General features: G+C 51.6%; 2 protein-coding genes across 2 annotated transcripts in view; both read left to right on the top strand.

Annotated features, from left to right (window-relative positions):
• The window catches only part of SCYL1 (SCY1 like pseudokinase 1), a 148208-nt gene that overhangs the window by 20862 nt on the left and 106312 nt on the right, over nt 1-21034 (top strand). The gene's annotated exons all lie outside the window — the stretch shown is intronic.
• Nucleotides 6464-12394, top strand: LOC126935625 (uncharacterized). Its single transcript, XM_050757354.1, has 2 exons — nt 6464-6625; nt 11793-12394. The coding sequence occupies exon 2, from the start codon at nt 11795-11797 to the stop codon at nt 12191-12193; it is 399 nt and encodes a 132-aa protein (XP_050613311.1). The 5' UTR covers nt 6464-6625; nt 11793-11794; the 3' UTR covers nt 12194-12394.

Here is a 21034-nt window from a genome sequence, read left to right as displayed (position 1 = left end):
ATAACAGTGCCAGGCACAGTGGCTCACTACTGTAATCCCAGCACTTTGAGAGGCCAAGGCGGGAGGGTCACTTGAGCCTAGCCTGGGCAACATGGCGAAACCCCATCGCTACAAAAATAAATAAATACAAAAATTAGCCAGGCATGGTGGCACAAGTGTGTCATGCCCAACTGCTTGGGAAGCTGAGACTAGAGCATCACCTGGGCCCAGGAGGTCGATGATACAGTGAGCTGTGTTTGCACAACTGTGCACTCCAGCCTGGGCAACAGAGCAAGACCCTGTCCCCAAAAAACCCCCCAAAAAAACAACTCACCTCGACCAGATGTGGTGGCTCATGCCTGTAAACCCAGTGCTTTGGGAGGCCAAGGCGGGTGGATAACCTGAGTTCGGGAGTTCGAGACCAGCCTGACCAACATGGAGAAACCCTGTCTCTACTAAAAATACAAAATCAGCTGGGTACGGTGGCGCATGCCTGTAGTTCCAGCTACTCGGGAAGCTGAGGCAGGAGAATCACTTGAACCTGGGAGGCGGAGGTTGTGGTGAGCCAAGATCATGCCATCGCACTCCAGCCTGGGCAACAAGAGTGAAACTCCGTCTCAAAAAAAAAACAAGAGCTCACCTCATTGGACTGCTGGGAGCTTTAGTGTCTGGGCAGCCGAGGCCCTGAACAGGTGTAGACTCCTCCGCCTGAGTGCTGTGTCTGGAAAGCTGGGAGGGTGCCCTGGGGCCACAGGAGTGGCAGGGCTGCCGATGGCAGAGACACCCCCATTCATGGGCCTGGAGCCCCTCCCTCTTGCCCAAACCCAGTCTGCCCAGGCCACCTGTGTCAGTTGCCTGTTGCTGCTGTGACACAGGACCATGGCCACGGAGAGAACAACACACGTTCATCATCCCAAGCTCTGTCAGTCAGATGTGGAGGTCTCAGTGTCTTCCTTCCTTCCTGGAGGCGCTGGGGGAGAACCCCTTTCCACCACATTCCTTGGCTCCTGGCCCCTTCCTCATCTTCCAAGCTGGCAAAGGCAAGTGGAGTCCTCAGGTCACAGTGACCTTTGTCCTCACATCTTTGACTCTTCTTGAAGGACCCTCTGATTACACGGCGTCGCTCGCATAATCCAGGCTAATGTCCCAGTGAAAGGAGGGCACCTGGGGGCCCTCAGCAGACGAAGGCCAGGGTCAATGGCTCACGCCTATAATCCCAACACTCTGGGAGGACAAGGCACGTGGATCACTTGAGGTCAGGAGTTTGACACCAGCCTGGCCAACGTGGTGAGACCCCTGTCTCTACTAAAAATACAAAAATTAGGCTGGGTGTGGTAGCTCATGCCTGTAGTCCCAGCACTTTGGGAGGCCAAGGTGAGGGAATCACCTGAGGTCGGGAGTTCGAGACCAGCCTGACCAACATGATGAAACCCTGTCTCTACTAAAAATACAAAAAATTAGCCAGGCGTGGTGGCTGGCACCTGTAGTCCCAGCTACTCGGGAGGCTGAGGCAGGAGAATCGCCTGAACCTGGGAGGCAGAGGTTGCAGTGAGCTGAGATCATGCCACAGCACTCCAGCCTGGGCAACAAAGCGAGACTGTCTCAAAAAAAAAAAAAAAAAAAAAAATTAGCTGGGCGTGATGGTGGGCACCTATAATCCCAGGTATTCAGGAGGCTGAGGCAGGAGACTCGCTTGAACCTGGGAAACAGAGGTTGTAGTAAGCCAAGATTGTGCCATTGCACTACAGCCTAGGCAACAGAGCAAAACTCCATCTCAAAAAATAATAAAAATTATTTTTCTTGACTGGGCGCAGTGGCTCATGCCTATAATCCCAACACTTTGGGAGACCGAGGCAGGTGGATCACCCAAGGCCAGGAATTTGAGACCAGCCTGACCAACATGGATAAACCCTGTCTCTACTAAAAACACAAAAAGCCAGGCGTGGTGGTGCATGCCTATAATCCCAGCTACTCGGGAGGCTGAGGCAGGAGAATCGCTTGAATCCAGGAGGTGGAGTTTGCAGTGAGCCAAGATAGTGTGCCATTGCGCTCCAGCCTAGGTGACAGGGCGAGACTCCGTCTCAAAAAAAAAAATTTATCTTAAAAAAAGGCCTCTAAAAATATGTTTCAGGCCCCACAAGTCCTGGATTGTCCTTGGCCCACCAGATATTGGCCCACAAGTGGCTCCACTTGTTTCCAGAACACCCTGCAGTCTCCGGCCTCAGGGCTTCTGCCTAAGCAGGTTCTCCTCCCTTTTGAAAGTCTAGGTGTGCTCAAGGCCAAGGCGGGAGGATCCCCTGAGCCTTGAAGTTCAAGACCATCCTAGGCAACAGAGACCCTGTCTCTACAAAAAATAGCCAGGTGGCCGGGCGCGGTGGCTCAAGCCTGTAATCCCAGTACTTTGGGAGGCCGAGACGGGCGGATCACGAGGTCAGGAGATCGAGACCATCCTGGCTAACACGGTGAAACCCCGTCTCTATTAAGAAATACAAAAAACTAGCCGGGCGAGGTGGCGGGCGCCTGTAGTCCCAGCTACTCGGGAGGCTGAGGCCGGAGAATGGCGTAAACCCGGGAGGCGGAGCTTGCAGTGAGCTGAGATCCGGCCACTGCACTCCAGCCTGGGCGACAGAGCGAGACTCCGTCTCAAAAAAAAAAAAAAAAAAAAATAGCCAGGTGGCTGGGCGCAGTGGCTCACACCTGTAATCCCAGCACTTTGGGAGGCCAAGGGAGGTGGATCACCTGAGGTCAGGAGTTTGAGACCAGCCTGACCAACATGGAGAAACCCAGTCTCTACTAAAAATACAAAATTAGCTGGGCGTGATGGCGCATGCCTGTAATCTCAGCTACTCAGGAGGCTGAGGCAGGGGAATCGCTTCAATCTGAGAGCTGGAGGTTGCAGTGAGCCGAGATCATGTCACTGCACTCCAGCCTGGATGACAGGGCGAGACTCAGTCTCAAAAAAAAAAAAAAAAATTGCCGGTGTGGTGGCATACGCCTGTGGTCCCAGCTACTCAGGAGGCTGAGGTGGGAGAATCACGTAGGTTCAGGAGGTCAAGGCTGTAGTGAGCCGTGATCGTGCCACTGCGCTCCAGCCTGGGTGACAGAGCGAGATTCTGTCTCCAAAAAAAAGAAACCAAAAAAAAAACCGCATTCTCCAACCCCCTCCCCACCTAGGCCATCCCAACACCCCATGTCCCCTGCCCCACTCCCCCTAGCCTATCTGGCTGGACTGCTGTCCCCTGCTGAAACTGACTATTCTTACTCTACAGGCCCAGAGTAAGAATGCTCTGTTATTCACTGTTTTTTAAGAGTATTTATTTAGAGAGAGAGAGACAGAGGGTCTCGCTCTGTCGCCCAGGCTGGAGCGCAGTGTCGGGGTCACAGCTCACTGCAACCTCTGCCTCCTGGGCTCAAAAGATCCTTCCAGCTCAGCCTCCCAAGTAGCTGGGACTACAGGCACAAACTACCACACCCAGCTAATTTTTGTATTTTTTGTATTGACGGTGTCTTGCCATGTTGCCAGGCTGGTCTTGAACTCCTAAGCTGAGGTGATCCACCCTTCTCGGTCTCCCAAAATGTTAAGATTAGAGGCGTGAGCCACCATACCCAGCCTATACCTACTTTCTCAGGTTATAAAAGAGATACGATATGATGCCTGCCGTGCCTGGGTGGTACTGGGCTCAAGAGTAGTGGTTTGTTCCCACCCACAAGGGCACGGTGTTTTGTGCACATCTGCAAAGGAGAGGCAGGCACCTGGACTTCCAGAGTCTGGGGAGGTGGTCATGCCATTGTGAGGCCAGAAGTCAGCTCTCGGAGCCCTGGGTTCTTCATCTGCGTAGTGGAGCAGTCACCTGTGCTTCCGGGGGTTATGGGTGACAGATGTGAAAGCATTTGCAGCCTGTGATGGCTGCATTTGTGAGTGATCGTGTCTGGCTCATTCACTCACTCATCCTTAAGACTCACTGTGACCGAAAGTCATTTGGTTCCTGTCTTAGTGTCCCAGGGCTGCCATAATGAAGTACCACAAACTGAGTGGCTTTAAACAATGGAGGCCGGGCGCGGTGGCTCACGCCTGTAATCCCAGCACTTTGGGAGGCCGAGGCGGGCGGATCACAAGGTCAGGAGATCGAGACCACGGTGAAACCCCGTCTCTACTAAAAATACAAAAAATTAGCCGGGCGCGGTTGTGGGCGCCTGTAGTCCCAGCTACTCGGGAGGCTGAGGCAGGAGAATGGCGTGAACCCGGGAGGCGGAGCTTGCAGTGAGCCGAGATCGCGCCACTGCACTCCAGCCTGGGCGACAGAGCGAGACTCTGTCTCAAAAAAAAAAAAAAAAAAAAAAAAAAAAAAAAAAAAAAAAAAACAATGGAAACTCGCCCAGCACGATGGCTCACCCCTGTAATCCCAGCACTTTGGGAGGCCGAGGCGGGTAGATCATCTGAAGTCAGGAGTTCGAGACCAGTCTGGACAACATGGTGAAACCCCGTCTCTACTAAAAATACAATATTAGCCGGGCATGGTGGAGCATGCTTGTAATCCCAGCTACTCAGGAGGCTGAGGCAGGAGAATCGCTTGAACCTGGGAGGTGGAGGTTGCAGTGAGCCGAGATAGCGCCATTGCACTGGGTGACAGAGCAAAACTCTGTCTCAAAAAAAAAAAAAAAAAAGTAAACAGATTGTCTCACAGTTCTGGGGGCTACAAGCCCAAAATCCAGGTTTCAGCAGGGCCGTGCTCCCTCTGCAACCCTAGCAGTCCTTCCTTTTCTGCTCCTAGCTTCTGGTGCCTTGCCAGCCACTCAGGCATTCATTGGCTTGCGGCTGCACAGCCAGTCTCTGCCTATGTGGTCGCCTGGCATCTTCCTTAGTGTCTGTGTCTTCACATGGCTGTGTTCTTACAAGCACACCAGTCAGATTAGACTACGGGCCCACCCTACTCCACCACGACCTCATCTTAACTAATAACACCTGCAATGATCCTAGTCCCACATCATGTCACATTCTGATGCACTGAGGGTTAGGACTTGAACATATCCTTTTGGGGGAACACAGTTAACCCTTACCACCACCCTACAGATTACTGTCTTGGACTTCTTTGGGGCTCTTTAACACAGCAAAGGCTGTTATTTTTAAATCCTAGCTACACTTGGGTTGCACGGAGCAGCAGGAGTGACTCCCCACCCCGCCAGCCTGGCACACACAGCCTGGCTCAGCCAGCACCTGGATCCAGAGGCTGGAAGACCTGAAGAGGCTCTGCCCAGACTGCCCCTGAGGACAGTGCAGTGGGACAAGATCCTCACAGTCCCCAGTTCCCAGACGATCCCTAGCTCTTCAGAATGCAGGTGGCAGAGGTGACCAGAAGAGTCAACACATGTGATCCTACTGTCCCCTCTGAGGCTGCGGTTTCCAGGTCATTATCCACTTACCGCAGCAGCTGGGGCATTCCTGGGGGCTTCCCAACCCGGGGCTAGCTGGACACAGGAGGCTCCAGCTACAACCCAAGCCCAGCAAGAAGCCTGCGCAGACCCACAGCTGAGGCTTCATGTGGCCAGCCCCCAGCCAAGTGGTAGTGCATGGAGAGACCCACGGGAGGCCAGAGGTGCTGCTGGGACTCAGAAAAGCCACAGCGACCAAGGCGACCCAGGACGCTGTCATGCTCAGTCTGACAAAACAAAGGCGCAAGGGGCATAGATAAAGCTGGAAAGGAGAGGGCTGGGGAGGATGTGCCGGGGCCTCTGACACTTGTCAGGGAGCAGGAATTCCAACTGCTCCCTGCACACAGAGTTGCAGGATTAGCAACTGAGTTACCCATGGAGACATCAGCTCAGAGTCCAGGCAGCTTTTCAGATGACACCGGGGATAAGAACATAAAGACCAGGAAAATGGGTCACTTTGCACACACATGATGCCCCAACAGATGTGCCGGCCACCACCCAACACAAGACAAAGACGAACAGACAATAGACTGGTGGGGGAGCAGTGATCAAAGAAGGCTTCCTGGAGGAGGGGGCCTGACCGGCTCAGTAGGATACAGGTAAATGGTGCAAAGTGAGAGGGCATGGGATGGAGCAGGGTCAGTCAACCAAAGCCTGTGACTTTGAGCCTAAGGGACACTGACAGTCCTGACCCAAAGGAGGTGCAGGCCTCGGGACAGATTCTCATCGCTCATTCTTCTCCCTGGCGCAGAGGACTTCAGAGCTACCTGGCATTTTCTCCCTGTCCAAATCCACCCCACATTTCAAAAAAAGTAGGCAGACTACCCAACTTCACCCAGAACGGGGGTGCAGGGCTGGGCCTGGGTCTGAGGACTTCAGTTTTAAGCAGCAAGTCCAGTGCCCCTCACCCGTATTGGGCGGACAGTGTGGGTGGGGTGGAGCCTGCGTCCATCTGCAGGTTGCTGGTTCGGCTGTGGCCAGCAGGGGGCAGCTGAGCCCACTCTTTCCTCCCGACCGGCTGCAGGGACAGTGAACAGTACCGCCCGCCCAGGCAACCTGGAACCAGGGTCGTGCCCTACGGCAGAATGTGGGGGGCCTTGGGTCTGGCGCTGCGTGCTCACCCCCTCTCAGAGTGGGAGTCCTGGCTCCTGACTGCCCTGACCTTCTTCCTACCACTGGGCCCATGATGGGGGTCCCCAACTTTCAAGAACACAGGGTAAGGGGTTTGTTTCCCTGGTGGTAAGGGAGGGCATTCCTCAACGTCGTGATGGGTCCTGAGTTTTCCAAAGATTAGCATCCATGTCCTGGAAACGGATTCTGCTTTAGACGTGTGTTTTTCTGTGAAATGACAACTTAGTAAAAATATTTAAACTGGGGCTATTTGCAGACATCTAAGAGGTGGGGTGAGCACAACCTGGCACTAGTCGCCTCCCTCCTGAGGCAGCTGACTGTCCGGCCTCTGCCCCTGGGCCCTTCCTCCTTCCCAGCTGCCCTGGGTCCTCTTCCAGCACCTCCTGTCCCCGCCTCACACACTAAGTCCTCCTGCTATTTTTAACTATTTGGCATAATTTGAAAAAGAGAGAATAATAATAGTCCCAGCTCTTCCCAAGGACTTATTTGTCCGGTGCCCATCTGACCTTGGCACTTTGTTGTGGGGGTGGAAGTGACCCTGACAGGTTCTCCCAGCCAGGCTTCCCATACAGCATCGTCAAGGTCAGCAGCCTCGCAGGCAGGGGGGTTCTACTCCCCCGCGGAAGCGCTGGCACCACGGCCAACTTGCTCACAGAGGGCACTCAATCAGACCAAGGTGGGTTGGGGCAGAAAAGCCTCCTGCAGAGATTCAAGGACAGTCACAACCGGTGCTGTGATAGGGCCACCGGGACAAGCACAGTGCGCCATTCCCGTCAGCAGGGACCCAAGAGAAAGTGGTAGGCTCTGGCAGGGCTGCTGGCGGTCCTGGAGAAGAGAGAGGGCTTTGCAGACCTGGGGTGGAGGTGGTGGGATGTCAGCACCCGGGCTCCCTGCTCAAACGAGCTGGCACCAGGATTCCCAGTGGGTGGGCTTGGGGAGGAGGCTGGAAAGGTTGGCACAGGCAAAAGTGTGGGGCCTAGGAAAGCTGGGCTTGCTTATTTGGCCAAGGGGAGGTGGGGAGGGTTGGAGGAGGTCTAGGGGCCGCTGGAGGTGCAGGGCAGCCCGGGGAGGCAGGGCTATGGGGCCCAAACACGCATTCCACAGGCCTTCCCTCTGCGGGAACAGGAGTGAGGACACAGGCGCTCAGCATGGCAGGATGGGAACAGGAAGGTCTGGTGAGCGCTGTGACCATTAGGATGGAGCTACAGGAGACAGAGGTGACAGTGAGCTAGTGAAGAGGCAGGAGGAGGCAAGGAGGGCAGGGTGTTCTGGGGTGCCAGCTCAGACAAGGCTCCAAGGAGTGCGTGCGTGCTCAGGAGGATGGGGGACCAGGGCCTGGGGTAAGGGGCAGGCGCCCAGGAACTCTAGCATGGCAGGGAACAGGGGGTAGTCCCAGGAGATCCAGATGCAGGGGCTGACACCGCAAAGTTCTTTCCTGTAAAGCACAGCCTGAGGCCTGGGGCTTGGCCCTGCGCAGAGGAAGCTCCCCTTAGATCTGCCTCGGCAGTAGTGAGGAAACGGCACACACAGACCCCACACAGCCCGAGGAGACAGGGGTCAAATGCAAGAGTGAGAAGCTCCCTCCTGAGGGGCCCTCCCCTGCCTCGCCTTCCTGGCGGGCAGCCTGCTTTCCAGCACACGTGGTGGACCAGCCCACATTAGGTCAAAGTGTTAAAAATAGCTGGAGGGCTCAATATGTGTAGGGGGTATGGGAGGTGCTGAGGGAGGCCCAGGACAATTGGTAAGGAGGAAGGGCCCGTGGGGCTGGGGCTGGCACAGTGGCTCCTGTGGGTGCAGCAGCTCCGGGACATGCTCACCTCACCTCGGCTTTGTAAACCAGGGCCGTGGGAGTCTCCTCTCCCTCAAATGCCTCTGCCTCTGCCACCGTGTGGCTGAGAGTGCACCCCAGTTCCCTTTGACCACCCCAGGCAGTCCCAGTCCACAGAGAGCAGCTGTTGCCCTTCCCTCTCCTGCCTCCTGACCTAGGAACCCACAGAGCTGGGCCTGTCATCACATTTATGGGGCCACAGCTGACCTGGGAACTCCCTTCCTCAGTCAGTCCACAAATATTTACCCAGAGCCTCACCGTGCTCAGTGACCTTTACAAAACATAAAGTGCAGAGTCCCGTGCCAGGGGACAGCGATCCCAGGCAAAACAGACCGAAATCCTTCCCTCGAGGAGATCAAGTTCGGGGGGTGCTTTACAGCCGTGGTCAGGAGGCTGGCTGAGTGGTGACCTTGGGCCAGAGCCTGAAGGAGCAGTGGGGGTGGACTAGGCAGCAACTGGGTGAAGAGTGTTCCAGGAAAAACTACAGTGTCAGAATCAAGAGATGTTAAGGCCGAGAGGAGCCTCAAAATGGGAGAAGCAAGGCTGGGTGCGGTGGCCTGCCCTGGTCACATGAGAGGTGGGGGCAGAGCAGGCCAGACCCTCACAGGAAGAGGCCGGTTAGAGTTGGGGGTGGGGCCCAGCTTATGTTTCCTGCCTTGGCTACAAGGCATGAAAGACGGGCTCCCCGCCAGCACACAGTGACACTGCAGTTTCCAGACCCAGGCCCTGAGCTGAGGGGCCTCAGGGCTCAGAAAGGGCCTAGGCCTCAGATCTCTGGTGAGCAGGGAGCCCAAAATGGCCCTGGAGGCCATAGCTCCAGAACTGGACCCATGGAGAATGGAGGGCTGGGGCCCTGCACATTCTCAAGCAGTAGTAGCAACACTGTCATTGTCCTGCCCTTGGTATAAGCCCGAAGCACCACCCTTTCTTACCCAGCTCCTGCTCCCCTTTTCCAGGGGCTCCTATGGGAAAACCCAGGTACTTCCTGGGACTGGTCTCTCTATATGTTTGGAAACCACAGAGCTGACTTGGCTTCACAACAAGATGTGGGGGCCAGGCACCCAGGAGACAGTGATCCTGACTGGCAATAGACGCAAGAAAGGGCTTGGAGACAGAGCCAGGCGCTGTGGCTACCCATGTAATACCAGCACTTTCGGAGGTCGAGGCAGGCAGATCACTTGAGGCCAGGAGTTTGAGATCAACCTGGCCAACGTGGTGAAACCTTGTCTCTACTAGAAATACAAAAAAGAAAATTAGCCAGCGTGGTGGTGTAAGCCTGTAATCCCAGCTACTCGGGAGGCTGAGACAGGAAAATCGCTTGAACCCGGGAGGTGGAGGGTGCAGGGAGCCGAGATCACAGCACTGCACTCTAACCTGGGCAACAGAGTAAGGCTCCATCAAAAAAAAGAAAAGAAAGGAAGGCCTTGGAGACAGGGCGCTGACCCTGGAATCCAGATGTTGCCAAAGCACCCCCCCTCCTGTTCCTCTGCCTGCCTGGGAAGAAGCAGGCGGTGGCCACCCACCCGGGCAGGGTGGGGCCTTCACCACCCAGCCCCACCCCGGAATCCAAGGGCCTCTGTTTGCTGCTGTTTTCTGGAACAACTTGTTTTGATCTAGAGAAATCTGCTGACACCAGCCTCCCTGCTCTCGCCCTCCAGCAGGGCAGAGGTATTTTTAGACTTATTTGAAGGAGAAGAGAGCAGAACCCAGGTCCAATGTGTACCCTTCCTACTGTGGGCACAGCTTTGGCCCCTTAAGGCAGGACAGAGATACCCATGTGGTTGTCTACCCTCAGTTCCTCTCTCCTTAAATACGTTCCTTTCCTGAGAAAAATGAACTGTGTGGAAACTGGAGGCCAGCAAAGCTTCTACATAAGGACCCTCTGAAACAGTGCCCTTTTATCCTCAAAAACCCAGGGTGGCAGAGGCAGCTCCAGACACAAGGGCACAAAAGAGCCTTGGTTCCCTTTGTGACAGGGAAGCCCATGCTTTACAGAATCCTATGCTTTGTATGTCAATAATTCTCCCTACTTAAGAAAAAAAATACATACATATATCAGAATGGGTCTCACTGTATTGGCCAGCCTGGAGTGCAGTGGCACAATCCTAGCTCACTGTAGCCTCAAACTCCTAGGCTCAAGAGATCCTGCTGCCTCAGTCTCCCCAATAGCTGGGACTACAGGCAGTCATGTGCACCTGGCTTTTTTTTTTTTTTTTTTCATTTTTTGTCCAGACAGGGTCTTGCTGTGTTTCCCAGGATGGTTTCAAACTCCTGGCCTCTAGGCAATCCTCCCACCTTGGCCTTCAAAAGCAATTGGATCCCACTCTTTTTTGAAAAATAAAATCTACCATAGTTTCTGGGATTTGGTAATGATGTGTGCGAATTAGAGAGATTTTGAGACCTGAGATAGAGAAAAGCAAGTTAAGACATCAATTGGGGCCCGGAAACAGCACTACAGTGGGGATGACCCACCTCTCAGGTGCCTGGAGAGATAAAAGAAAGGCCTGGCTGATTCCACTGCCCAGTACTGTGAAGCAGCAGGGGAGTCACTCCATAGGTTTCATAAGCTGCCCAGCTTTCTAGAACATTCTGACAGACAATTCCCTCTTTCCACACGGTTCTTTCAGGCCAAATCACCCCACCCCAACCCACCCTGGGAGATATAGTCAGGACGAGACCGACGGGGCAGATCCTGGAGGAGGCCGCACTGCCGGAATCTTCCCCGGGCAGAGAAACAGGGCTAAGCAGCCGCCAGGGAGCAAGCCTGGGCTTGCCACATCACCACCTTCTGTGCTGAAGGTCAGATGACACACAGTCACCAGTTTTCCGAGAAGCACAGGGAGGGGTGCACGTCGGGCCCAGCCCTGCCTGCTGATGCCACCTCACAGACGCAGGCGAAATGTCATCAGCTTCCTCCCGGTTGCCAAGGGAGCCTGTTTTTAGGGGGTTGTTTTGTATGGGGTGTGGGTGTTAACCGGGGAGAGGTTCCTGGCAAGGAGTTCCTGTCAGATCCCATTTTCCGTTCTGGTTACTTGGACCGGGGTTCTTTTTCTACCTCTACCTCAGGGGCCAGGGCTTCCTCATCACCCTGCACCTCCTAGCAAGGGAGGCGCCCGCTACACGGTCCAAAGTCCTCTCCAGACTTTCGGGTCCTGCCCGCCTTGGTGGAGGGCTCAAGAGTTCACCAGGTTTGCTTCCAGAAGAGCCAGGCTGGGGGTGCCTGCTTGCAAATGCCGCAGATAAATAAATAAACAAATAACCTTTCTCCCCATCCCCACCCAAATGTAAAATGAGGCGACAGCCGGTCCCTCGGCTATGACAGATACTGCTTTCCGCACAAAATCTTGGTTTTACATTATTTTGCAATGGCCTTTTCCCACTTAATCCATCCTGAACACACTTCTTGAATGTTCTACCCCGTCAGGGATGCGCGTTCTCAGGAAACACGTCCCCTCGCCAGGCCCCTGGGAACAGTCACAACCACGACGCCTGTCCCCGAAGCGCCCGCGCAGCTCCACGGGATTCCATGTTGTCACCCACTGGATCCTGGACGCCATCAGCCCGCAGCAGGGTTTCCAGACCACAGAAACCGCCTGTTGGGGTGCGGGGCGTTACACGTCCCCTCGCAGCGCCCCGCTGGGCTTCTGGGCCGCCCCGCCCCCACCCCGCGCCGGGACGCTGACGTCACTGGTCGAGCCAGACTCGGAGCCGCCGCCCGAGAGTCACGCGCCCCGACGCGCCCTCTGCAGAGATCCCTCCGCCGCCGCCTGGAATTTTCCAGACGTCCTGCCGGCCCTTCTTTCCGGTCTCGTCGGGGCGTGGTGACCTGAGGCGACCCCGGCGGCTCCCGTCGCCCACTTAGGAGGGCGCCCCCGCCCGCCTCTTCCAGAGCTCCTCTCTCTGGGAAGCGCGCCCCGCCCGACCCCAACACCCAGGAAGAAAGTCTTCTTCGTCATGGCATCCGCCTTCCAAATGTCACCTTGAGCGCTGTCCGCGATCCCAAAAAGCACTGCTAAGGAGAAGCGGGGATAAACTGGGGTCCTTGCGTCGGGGGCGCCTGGGAGACCATGCACCGCCCGGGTCGTCTCCCCGGGCCGAGTCGGGGAGGGACTTTTTTTCCGGTGGCCGTGGAGGAATCGTCCCGTTGAACAGTGACCCCGGTGACGCGGCCGAGGGCTATAAAAGCAAAAGTTGTGGCCGGTCCAGCAGAAGTTAGCGATAGGGAGGGATGCGCACTTGGGTGTAGTTGTGGGGGAGGAAGTGGCCAGTTCAGGGCCTCGGGACAGACAGAGATGATTGAGTTAGATGAGACTGGGGGGCCTGGGGGTACGAGAAGGAAGCTTGACAAGGAGACTAGGTCTGGAGAAACCACAGTGGGGCAGGCTGCGTGGTGGAAAGTGCCCGCAGGAGCCCCCAGAGAGGACAGCCATGCTCCAGGCCAGGCTGTCCCTACTGCCTGCTGGAGGGGGAACTTGACCTCTGGGAGGGAGCCGCTCTTGCATGGCTGAGCGAGCCCCAGTGCCCTGGTCTGTGTGGAAGGAGGAAGGCAGGGAGAGGTAGAAGGGGTGGAGGAGCCAGGAGGAATGAATGGGCCGCTGTGGCCCTGGAAACGATCAGGAAGGCAGGCAGTGGGTGCAGGGCTGCAGAAGGGCCGGGAGGGCCGAGCTTCAACTTGTCCATGCCAGCAGCCCCTTTTTTTCCAGACCAAGGGCTGTGAACCCGCCTGGGGATGAGGCCTGGTCTTGTGGAACTGAACTTAGCTCGGCGGGGCTGACGGCTCTGGCCCAGGGTGGTATGTAATTTTCGCTCCCAGGCCGGGCCCAGCCTGGTGGAGCGTCCAGGTCTGGGTGTGAAGCCAGGCCCCTGGGCGGAGGTGAGGGGTGGTCTGAGGCGTGATGTGGAGTTAAGGCGCCATCCTCACTGGTGACTGGTGCAGCACCTAGCATGTTTGACAGGCGGGGACTGCGAGGCACGCTGCTCGGGTGTTGGGACAACATTGACCAACGCTTTATTTTCCAGGTGGCAGTGCTCCTTTTGGACTTTTCTCTAGGTTTGGCGCTAAACTCTTCTGTGAGCTCACTCCACCCCTACTCCTCCCTTTAACTTACCCATTCACTTAAAACATTACCTGGTCGTCTGGTAAGCCCGGGACAGTAGCCAAGTGGCTTTTGGAGTCGGTATTGTTGGTAATGGTGGAGAAAGAGAGGCCTTCCCGCTGAGGCTGGGGTGGGGCGGATCGGTGTTGCTTACCTGCAGAGAGGGTGGGGAGTGAATGTGCACCCCTGGGTGGGCCTGCAGCCATCCAGCTGAAAGTCACAAAAATGCCTCATAGACCGTGGTTTGTTACTATAGTGTTCCTCATGGCGAGCAGATGGAACCGGGAGACATGGAGCCCCTGGCCAGTGTGAGTCCTAGCAGTGCAGGAGGGGAGACCATGGAGGAGAGAGCCCGCCTCAATTGATGCCTGCAGATTGAATTTCCAGAGGCTTAGGAGGAGGAAGTTCTCCAATGTCGTGTTTCCAGGCCTTGCTGGGGAAGCCCTGTATTCAGGAGGCAACCATTTAAAGTTTTCAGATGAGCTTATGGGGGGCAATCTTAAAATATCCACAGCAGATGCATCCGGCTCGAGGGGCCATCAGCTTTGAATAAATGCTTGTTCCAGAGCCCATGAATGCCAGCAGGCACCCCTCCTTTCCTGGGGTAAAGGTTTTCAGATGCTGCGTCTTCTAAATTGAGCCTCCGGTCATACTAGTTCTGTGCTTGGAACCTTGCTTCAAGAAGATCCCTAAGCTGTAGAACATTTTAACGTTGATGCCACAACGCAGATTGATGCCTTATAGATGGAGCTTGCAGATGGAGCCCCGTGACCTCTCACCTACCCCCCCTGTTTGCCTGCCTGCCTATGCGTTGCTCGGAGAAGTTCTTAGCCTGATGAAATAACTTGGGGTGTTGGAAAGCTGTTTAATTTTAAATGCCTTAGACGGGGGATGTATTAGAGGAAGCAGATTGTCAAGAGTGTCATTGTGTTATGCTAAACTCTGGGAGGGTACAAATTGGTCATTCCCAAATCTGTGTGTGAAAAATGGCAGGTCTAGTTTGGGCATTGTGATTGCATTGCAGATTACTAAGAGAAGGTAATGGTGGGTATACCGGTAGTGCTCTTTTGTTCTTGCTTCGTTTTTTTGCACCTGAACTTCGTTAGATTTCATAATGCTTTTTTGGCATTTTAATAAGAGGACCCTGAGGTGGGAGTTGTGGGAGACCGGGAGAAGGGGACAGCTTGGTACTGGTCACGTGGGATTTGCAGTGTGGGGGATGGGGGTGTGCAGCTTGGCACTGGTACTGGGAGGGATGAAGGTGAGGAAGGGGAGAGGGTTGGTTAGGTATATAGTGTGGGTGGTAGGAAATGCAGGTTGAAGGGAAATTCTCTGGGGCTTTGGGGAGTTTTGTGCGGTGGGTGAGCCAAGAAAATACTAATTAATAATAGTAAGTGTTGGTTAAGTTGTTGCTTGGAAGTGAAAAGTTGCTTAGAAAGGTTAGAACTTTAAGTGCAAAAAAAAGAAAAGAAAAAAACCCAAAACAATTGTTTTCCTTTGCTGCAAGGTGGGGAAGACTGAAAAAGTGTAACCGAAAACAGATGACACAGAGTCACCCGTTTTCCGAGAACCCACAGGGAGGGGTGTATGATGCCATCTCACAGGCAGGGCAAGTGTCTTTACCAGCTTCCTCCCGGTGACCAAGGCAGCCTGTTTTAGAGGGTTGTTTTGTTTGGGGTGTGGGTGTTATCAAGTGAATTAATCACTAGAAAGATGGGTGTCAGACTTGTAGACACAGCAGATCCGCATCCTTCGCTGCCCCTTAGCAACTTAGGTGGTCAATCTGAAGCTGTGAAGGTGTGATTTTTCAGGAGCTGGAAGTCTTAGAAAAACCTTGTAAATGCCTACATTGTGGGCTTTTGACATATTTAAGGGACCGCTTAAGACGAGATTAGATGGGCTCTTCTGGATTTGTAACTCATTTGTCACAGATACCTTGTGATTGAAAATCGTGAGTGAAGTGAAATTGCAGTGCATTTCAAGGGAATTTTGTATGTAAATCGTGCCTTAGAAACACTTCTGTTGTCTTTTCTGTGTTTGGTCGATATTAATAATGGCAAAATTTTTACCTACCTAGTATCTTCAAATCGTAGTCTTTGTAACAAGAACCAAATAACCTTTTGTGGTCACTGTAAAATTAATACTTGGTAGCAGACAGAATCCATGTACCTTTGCTAAGGTTAGAATGAATAATTTATTGTAGTTTTAGTTTGAATGTTTGTGCTTTATAAATGATCCAAGGCTAGAGGGGAAACTATCACTTAAAATCCATGTGGAAAACAAGAGCTAAAAAGGAAAGGGGATGGGGATTGTGGGGAGGGAGTGGGTGAGATGCCTTTACTACATGTGTGATCTGAAAAACCTGCTTGGTAATAAGCTGCGGTATTGAATTGGTAAAGTAATACCAATGGCCTTTTATCATTTCTTTCTTCCCTTTAAATTTCACTTAAAATTTTTAAAATCATGGTTATTTTTATCCTTGGGATCTTTCTGTCTTCTGGGTTCCGTTTTTTAAATGTTTAAAAATATGTTGACATGGTAGTTCAGTTCTTAACCAGTGACTTGGGGATGATGCAAACATCCTGTTGTTGGGATTTAGAGTGTATTACTCATGCATGTATGGGGAAATAGTCTCCGGTATGCTGTTGTGAAATTGAAACTGTAAAAGTAGATGGTTAAAAGTACTGGTGTGTTGCTCTGTATGGTAAGAACTAATTCTGTTACGTCATGTACGTAATTACTAATCGTTTTTCTTCCACTTTACAGCACAAATAAAGGTTTGAGTTCTAAACTCATGAGAATTGTTGTATTGCTATGTTACATTTCTCGACCCCTATCACATTGCCTTCATAAGGAAGTTGTGGATGTATCTTCATATTGTAGATTTAGGTCTAGATTTGCTAGCTCCAAGTAATTAAGGCCATGTAGGAGAGCATGGTAACCACAGATAAAACTGCTATTATCCCAAGTGGTCTGCAGACTGCTGGGTGGGGAGGGTATCTCTTGGGAGTTGGTAATGATTTGTTTGAAATGTGATGAACCACTCAAGCCAGTGAAGGTGGGTGTGTGTAGGTGGGGAGTACTTTGCCATAATATTTTAAAACATTACCTGGTTAGAGTTCTAAGTGGTACTTATTTTTGTTTGGTTAGGGGAAAGTCTGAATAAAAACAGAAATGGACACATAATATGTATATTCCATAGTCTTTGGGAGGCTGGAATGTGTCTGGGATTTGGGTCTAAGTATATGTGTAATTCTTATCTCACTAAAGAATTTGGCTTTTTTCTTTTGTTGAGTGACTAAAACGTCTGGGCTTCCCTGTGTGTGCGCTACACTAAGCAAGCAGAGGCTGTGCAAAGGTGTGAGCAGAAGCACATGGAATCTGGAGGGTACATCTTGGCTTGCAAACTGCCTCTGTGTCCTGGGTGGGACTGTTCTGTCCTTGCACTGCTGTTCGGTGTTACCTCTTGGGGTGTAAGGTTTATGCTTACAGGAGACAAACATTGGGCATAAAATGGAAGCCACTGCCAGCTTCTGTGCTGAGAAGGAAGGTGCTTGTTTCAAAGGGAGCAGCAAGGGAGGCTTGTTCTACTCATCTGGGCCTGTTGGCCTGAGAAGGGGAGATAAGGGCTGAACTGGGACTAGCCAGGGGGACCAACACAAATGGTGGGGGATCATGACCTGAAGGATTCTTTCCTTCTCATGAGCTGCGGGACTGGCTGCCGTCCTTACAACTGTGTCTTATTTGCCTGTGCCGTTGTATCTGGGTGACCCCTCCACGTGTACACTACTGACAAATGGGTTGAGTGCTGGAAAGAAGTCACTGAGCCACCCACCCAGTAAACCTGTCTGTGCTCATGGCACCGCCAGAATGGGGCACTGCTGTGTGCAGGGTCCAGGGCCCTCTTCCTGCTTGCTACTCCTTTCCCTGGATGCCCCAGAAACAATCCAGGCCTCCTTTCCTATCTTACCCTTTTGCTTTGCTTTTACCCCAGCACCTCTATAACCACCCTGTCTTCTTTTCAGAACTCCTTGTTTCTCCTCTTGTTTTTTATGATTATTACAAAACTTGCTTCCACCCTGGAAGATAACTGCTATAGATGCCTCTGTGTAAATGGCCGGGCGCGGTGGCTCAAGCCTGTAATCCCAGCACTTTGGGAGGCCGAGACGGGCGGATCATGAGGTCAGGAGATCGAGACCATCCTGGCTAACACAGTGAAACCGCGTCTCTGCTAAAAAATACAAAAAACTAGCGGGGCAAGGTGGCGGGCGCCTGTGGTCCCAGCTACTCGGGAGGCTGAGGCAGGAGAATGGCATGAACCGGGGAGGCGGAGCTTGCAGTGAGCTGAGATCCGGCCATTGCACTCCAGCCTGGGCGACAGAGCGAGACTCTGTCTCAAAAAAAAAAAAAAAAAAAAAAAAATTGATTCACAGGGTATAAATGTTGGGGATTAGAAGTGGGGCTGAAATGGCACTTGTTGACACAGGAGCAGAGAGGTGAGGCTGACTGCTGAAGACAGCTCGCCACCCTCCTTGCCTCCACTCCAGTCCAGGGGCTGGGGCCACATTCTTTGCCTTCAATTATCCTCAGATCAGGTGAGATCAACAGGAGGTGTTGATGGCAGTGCCAGCAATTATTGCTAATCAGTTTGCATCCTTATGCATAGATCTGAATTCAGACTTTCTGTGAATTTCCAGAGGTGTGGGTAATATAATGGAATTCAGTGAGCGGGCATGGCTCATCTTGTGCAAATTGAAAGTTATGGGACATAAGAATAGCAAAAGTTGAACTTGAACTTCTTTTAAAAAGGAAAGGACCCTGAGAGCCAGTATTGGTTGAGGCTCGTCAGTATGCCCAGGTTGGCGACAATGAGAACTGCAGGAACGGCCTGTGTTACAAAAAGGAGATTGACTCAGCTGCCCTCAGTGCATCTTATTGAGTGTGACTCTTAAGGGATTCCAAGGACCCTTAATGCCAGGGCTAACTCTCCATGTACGGTGAGGCCTCTGGAGGAAGTGTTACCCTCTGGCTCTGTGTGCTACTCGTTACGGTGCAGTGCTGGCATGAAGTGAAGACATGCCCAAATAGGCTTTCAGATGTTTATGATGTGTTTTAAATGTTCATATTTAACAAACAAAAACATACTGATGCTGTTTGGAAATGGCAACAGGAAGATAGCGAAATGAACACTAACATTATGAAAAGATGAGCAGGTATGTGCTCCAAGGCAGGTGACTGTGACCTTCCTCTGAGTGAGGACATCCCCTCCAGCACCTTCCAGCCTGCTGGTTAGGATGACCCACCACCACCCTCCAGGACCCCCAGCCCTGCACTGCCTTTCCTCTCTTTTAAATAATTCTTCATTGAGTTCTAATATGCTAAAAAAAAAAAAAAAAAAAGTTTACTGTAAAGTTTGCAAATAAGGAAATTTTTTTAAAAAGTCCTCAGTAATCTTACCATTAACAATCGTTATGGGCATATTTGCTTTTGGAGGATTTCTTTTGTATGCATGGGATAAGTACATTTTTATACAAAAATGGGATTATGCCATAAATTCTATTTTGTGACTAGTATATAGTGAACACCTTCTTTTAATGATGACAGGATGTTCCCTTGCATGGCTTTATCAATTTAAACAATCTTGATTCAGTGGATATACAGGGTATTTTCTAGGTTTTTTTTTCCTCTTAGTAAATAATACTTGTGATGACTTTCCTTGTAGCTCAGACTTTTTCACGTCTGTTATCTCTTTGGGAATGCTAAATACATTTCGAGAAGGAAATGACTCTGTTAAACTCTTAAGACTTCAGGTTCATATTGCTGAACTGCCCACCAGGGAGGGATTTTTTTCAATTAGTGTTCTCACTAGTGAGGCAAACCTGATGCCTTCCCCTCTTCCTCAGAACGGGCTTTATCACATTGAAAACTTTGCTCCTCCAGTGGATCGAGTCTGCTTTCCCTGTGGGTGTGAGCATTTGTTTGTCTGCTGGCGATTGAACATCTCTACCATATGTTGATTGACCATTTGTGGTGTGTGTGCGTGTGTGTATGATTTTCGAATTCCTAATTAGTCATTTTTCTATTGGTTGTTTTGTAAAAGCTATTTACATCTTAAGGATATTAATAATATTTTGTTATATTTGATGCAAATTTTTTTCCAGCTTATAGATTGCCTTTTAATTTTGTGTTTCAGATAGATAAAAGTTACATGATTTTCTGAGGATAGTTTATCACTGTGGTTTCTGAACTTGTTATGTGTAGATCTTTCCCACTCCAAGAGTATATAAATCTTAATCCATACTTTCTTGTGGAACTTGTATGGTTTCGTCTTTTTACGTTTAAACCTTATTCCCTGTGGAGTGTGTTGTGGAGTCTGTGTGTGAGGAGGGGCGTGGTGCTCTCAGAGCCCACCTCCTGTGACCAGAGAGCCCTGTCCTGTGAGGGTTGTTGTCACAGTGGGAGGGTTCACTGCAGAAGACCTCGAGGACAGGCTGGTGTTTCCTGAATGGGCCTCTGGTTGTTGCTCGTCCCTGACTCTGTTTCCCCATCTGAGTAGATTTGGACCTAATAGGGCACTGGAGCTGGTTCGAATCCTGACTGTTGACTACTTGGCAACTTTATGTCTGGGAGCAAGTTACTTAACCTCCCCGAGCCTGTGTCTGTGAAATGCGAGTAAATGAATGTAGATGTTTGGCAGCAGCTACTCCTTGTTGAGCTCTCACAGTGAACTCTCCTGCCTCTGCCCTCCTTCCCCGCCCCCTCTGGTGCCTAGCGTCAGGTCTAGCCCCTTCCTCCTGGGTCCCAGTCCCTGTTCTGTGGCTGGCTGCCCGCCCGCCTGGCGCTGGACTTTTCATGCAACGGGAATCAGTGTACATGTTCTGGTCTGATCTGTTTCTACACTTAGTTTTGTTTCCACTAATATTTCCCTGTACCGGCAGAGTTCACAAACACATTTGAAGAGGCTTTTTCTCAGGATTCTTAACCTTCCCAAAGGAAGTCCCATGGATGGGTTTCTAGAAGTCTATAAATGCTCTGAAATTGTGTGTATTTTTGTTCATCCTCAAAAAAGATCATGAATGAATGATTGCATGATTTTATGCCATTGTGCTTATACTAAAGGATATTTAGCCCATCTCTTGAGTTGTTAAACTGTGTTGACTATTTTAAATCGTGCAGCTGTGAGCATCTCTGTAAATTTAGTGTACATATATATCCCCGGAGTGGCATTGCCTGGGCAGTGAGCACTTACGCTTTTATAACTCTTCACAGACTCAAATGACTCCAGAAAGCTACACTTCCTGTTGTGAGTATATTATATCCATTTCCCTACATAGCTGCTAACATCACGTTTTTGCAATTTTATTTATTTGTTGCTACTCGTGAAAATTTTTGCGGTGAAATACATACAATGGAAGTTTACCGTCTGAATCATTTTTAAGTATACTTTCAGTAGTGTTAAGTATGTTTCCATTGTTGTACAACCAATCTCCAGAACTTTTTCATCTTGCAAAACTGAAACTCTGTACCCGTTAAATAACATTAAACATTCCATTCCCTCCAGCCCTGGCAA

This window comes from Macaca thibetana, chromosome 14, assembly GCF_024542745.1.
Source record: "Macaca thibetana thibetana isolate TM-01 chromosome 14, ASM2454274v1, whole genome shotgun sequence".
Taxonomy (NCBI): Eukaryota; Metazoa; Chordata; class Mammalia; order Primates; family Cercopithecidae; genus Macaca; species Macaca thibetana.
This window is presented reverse-complemented; position numbering and strand designations above follow the sequence as displayed.

Bases quoted from the DNA above. Each gene is read 5' to 3' on its own strand.
- LOC126935625 (XM_050757354.1), top strand. From the start codon at position 11,795: ATGCGCGTTCTCAGGAAACACGTCCCCTCGCCAGGCCCCTGGGAACAG.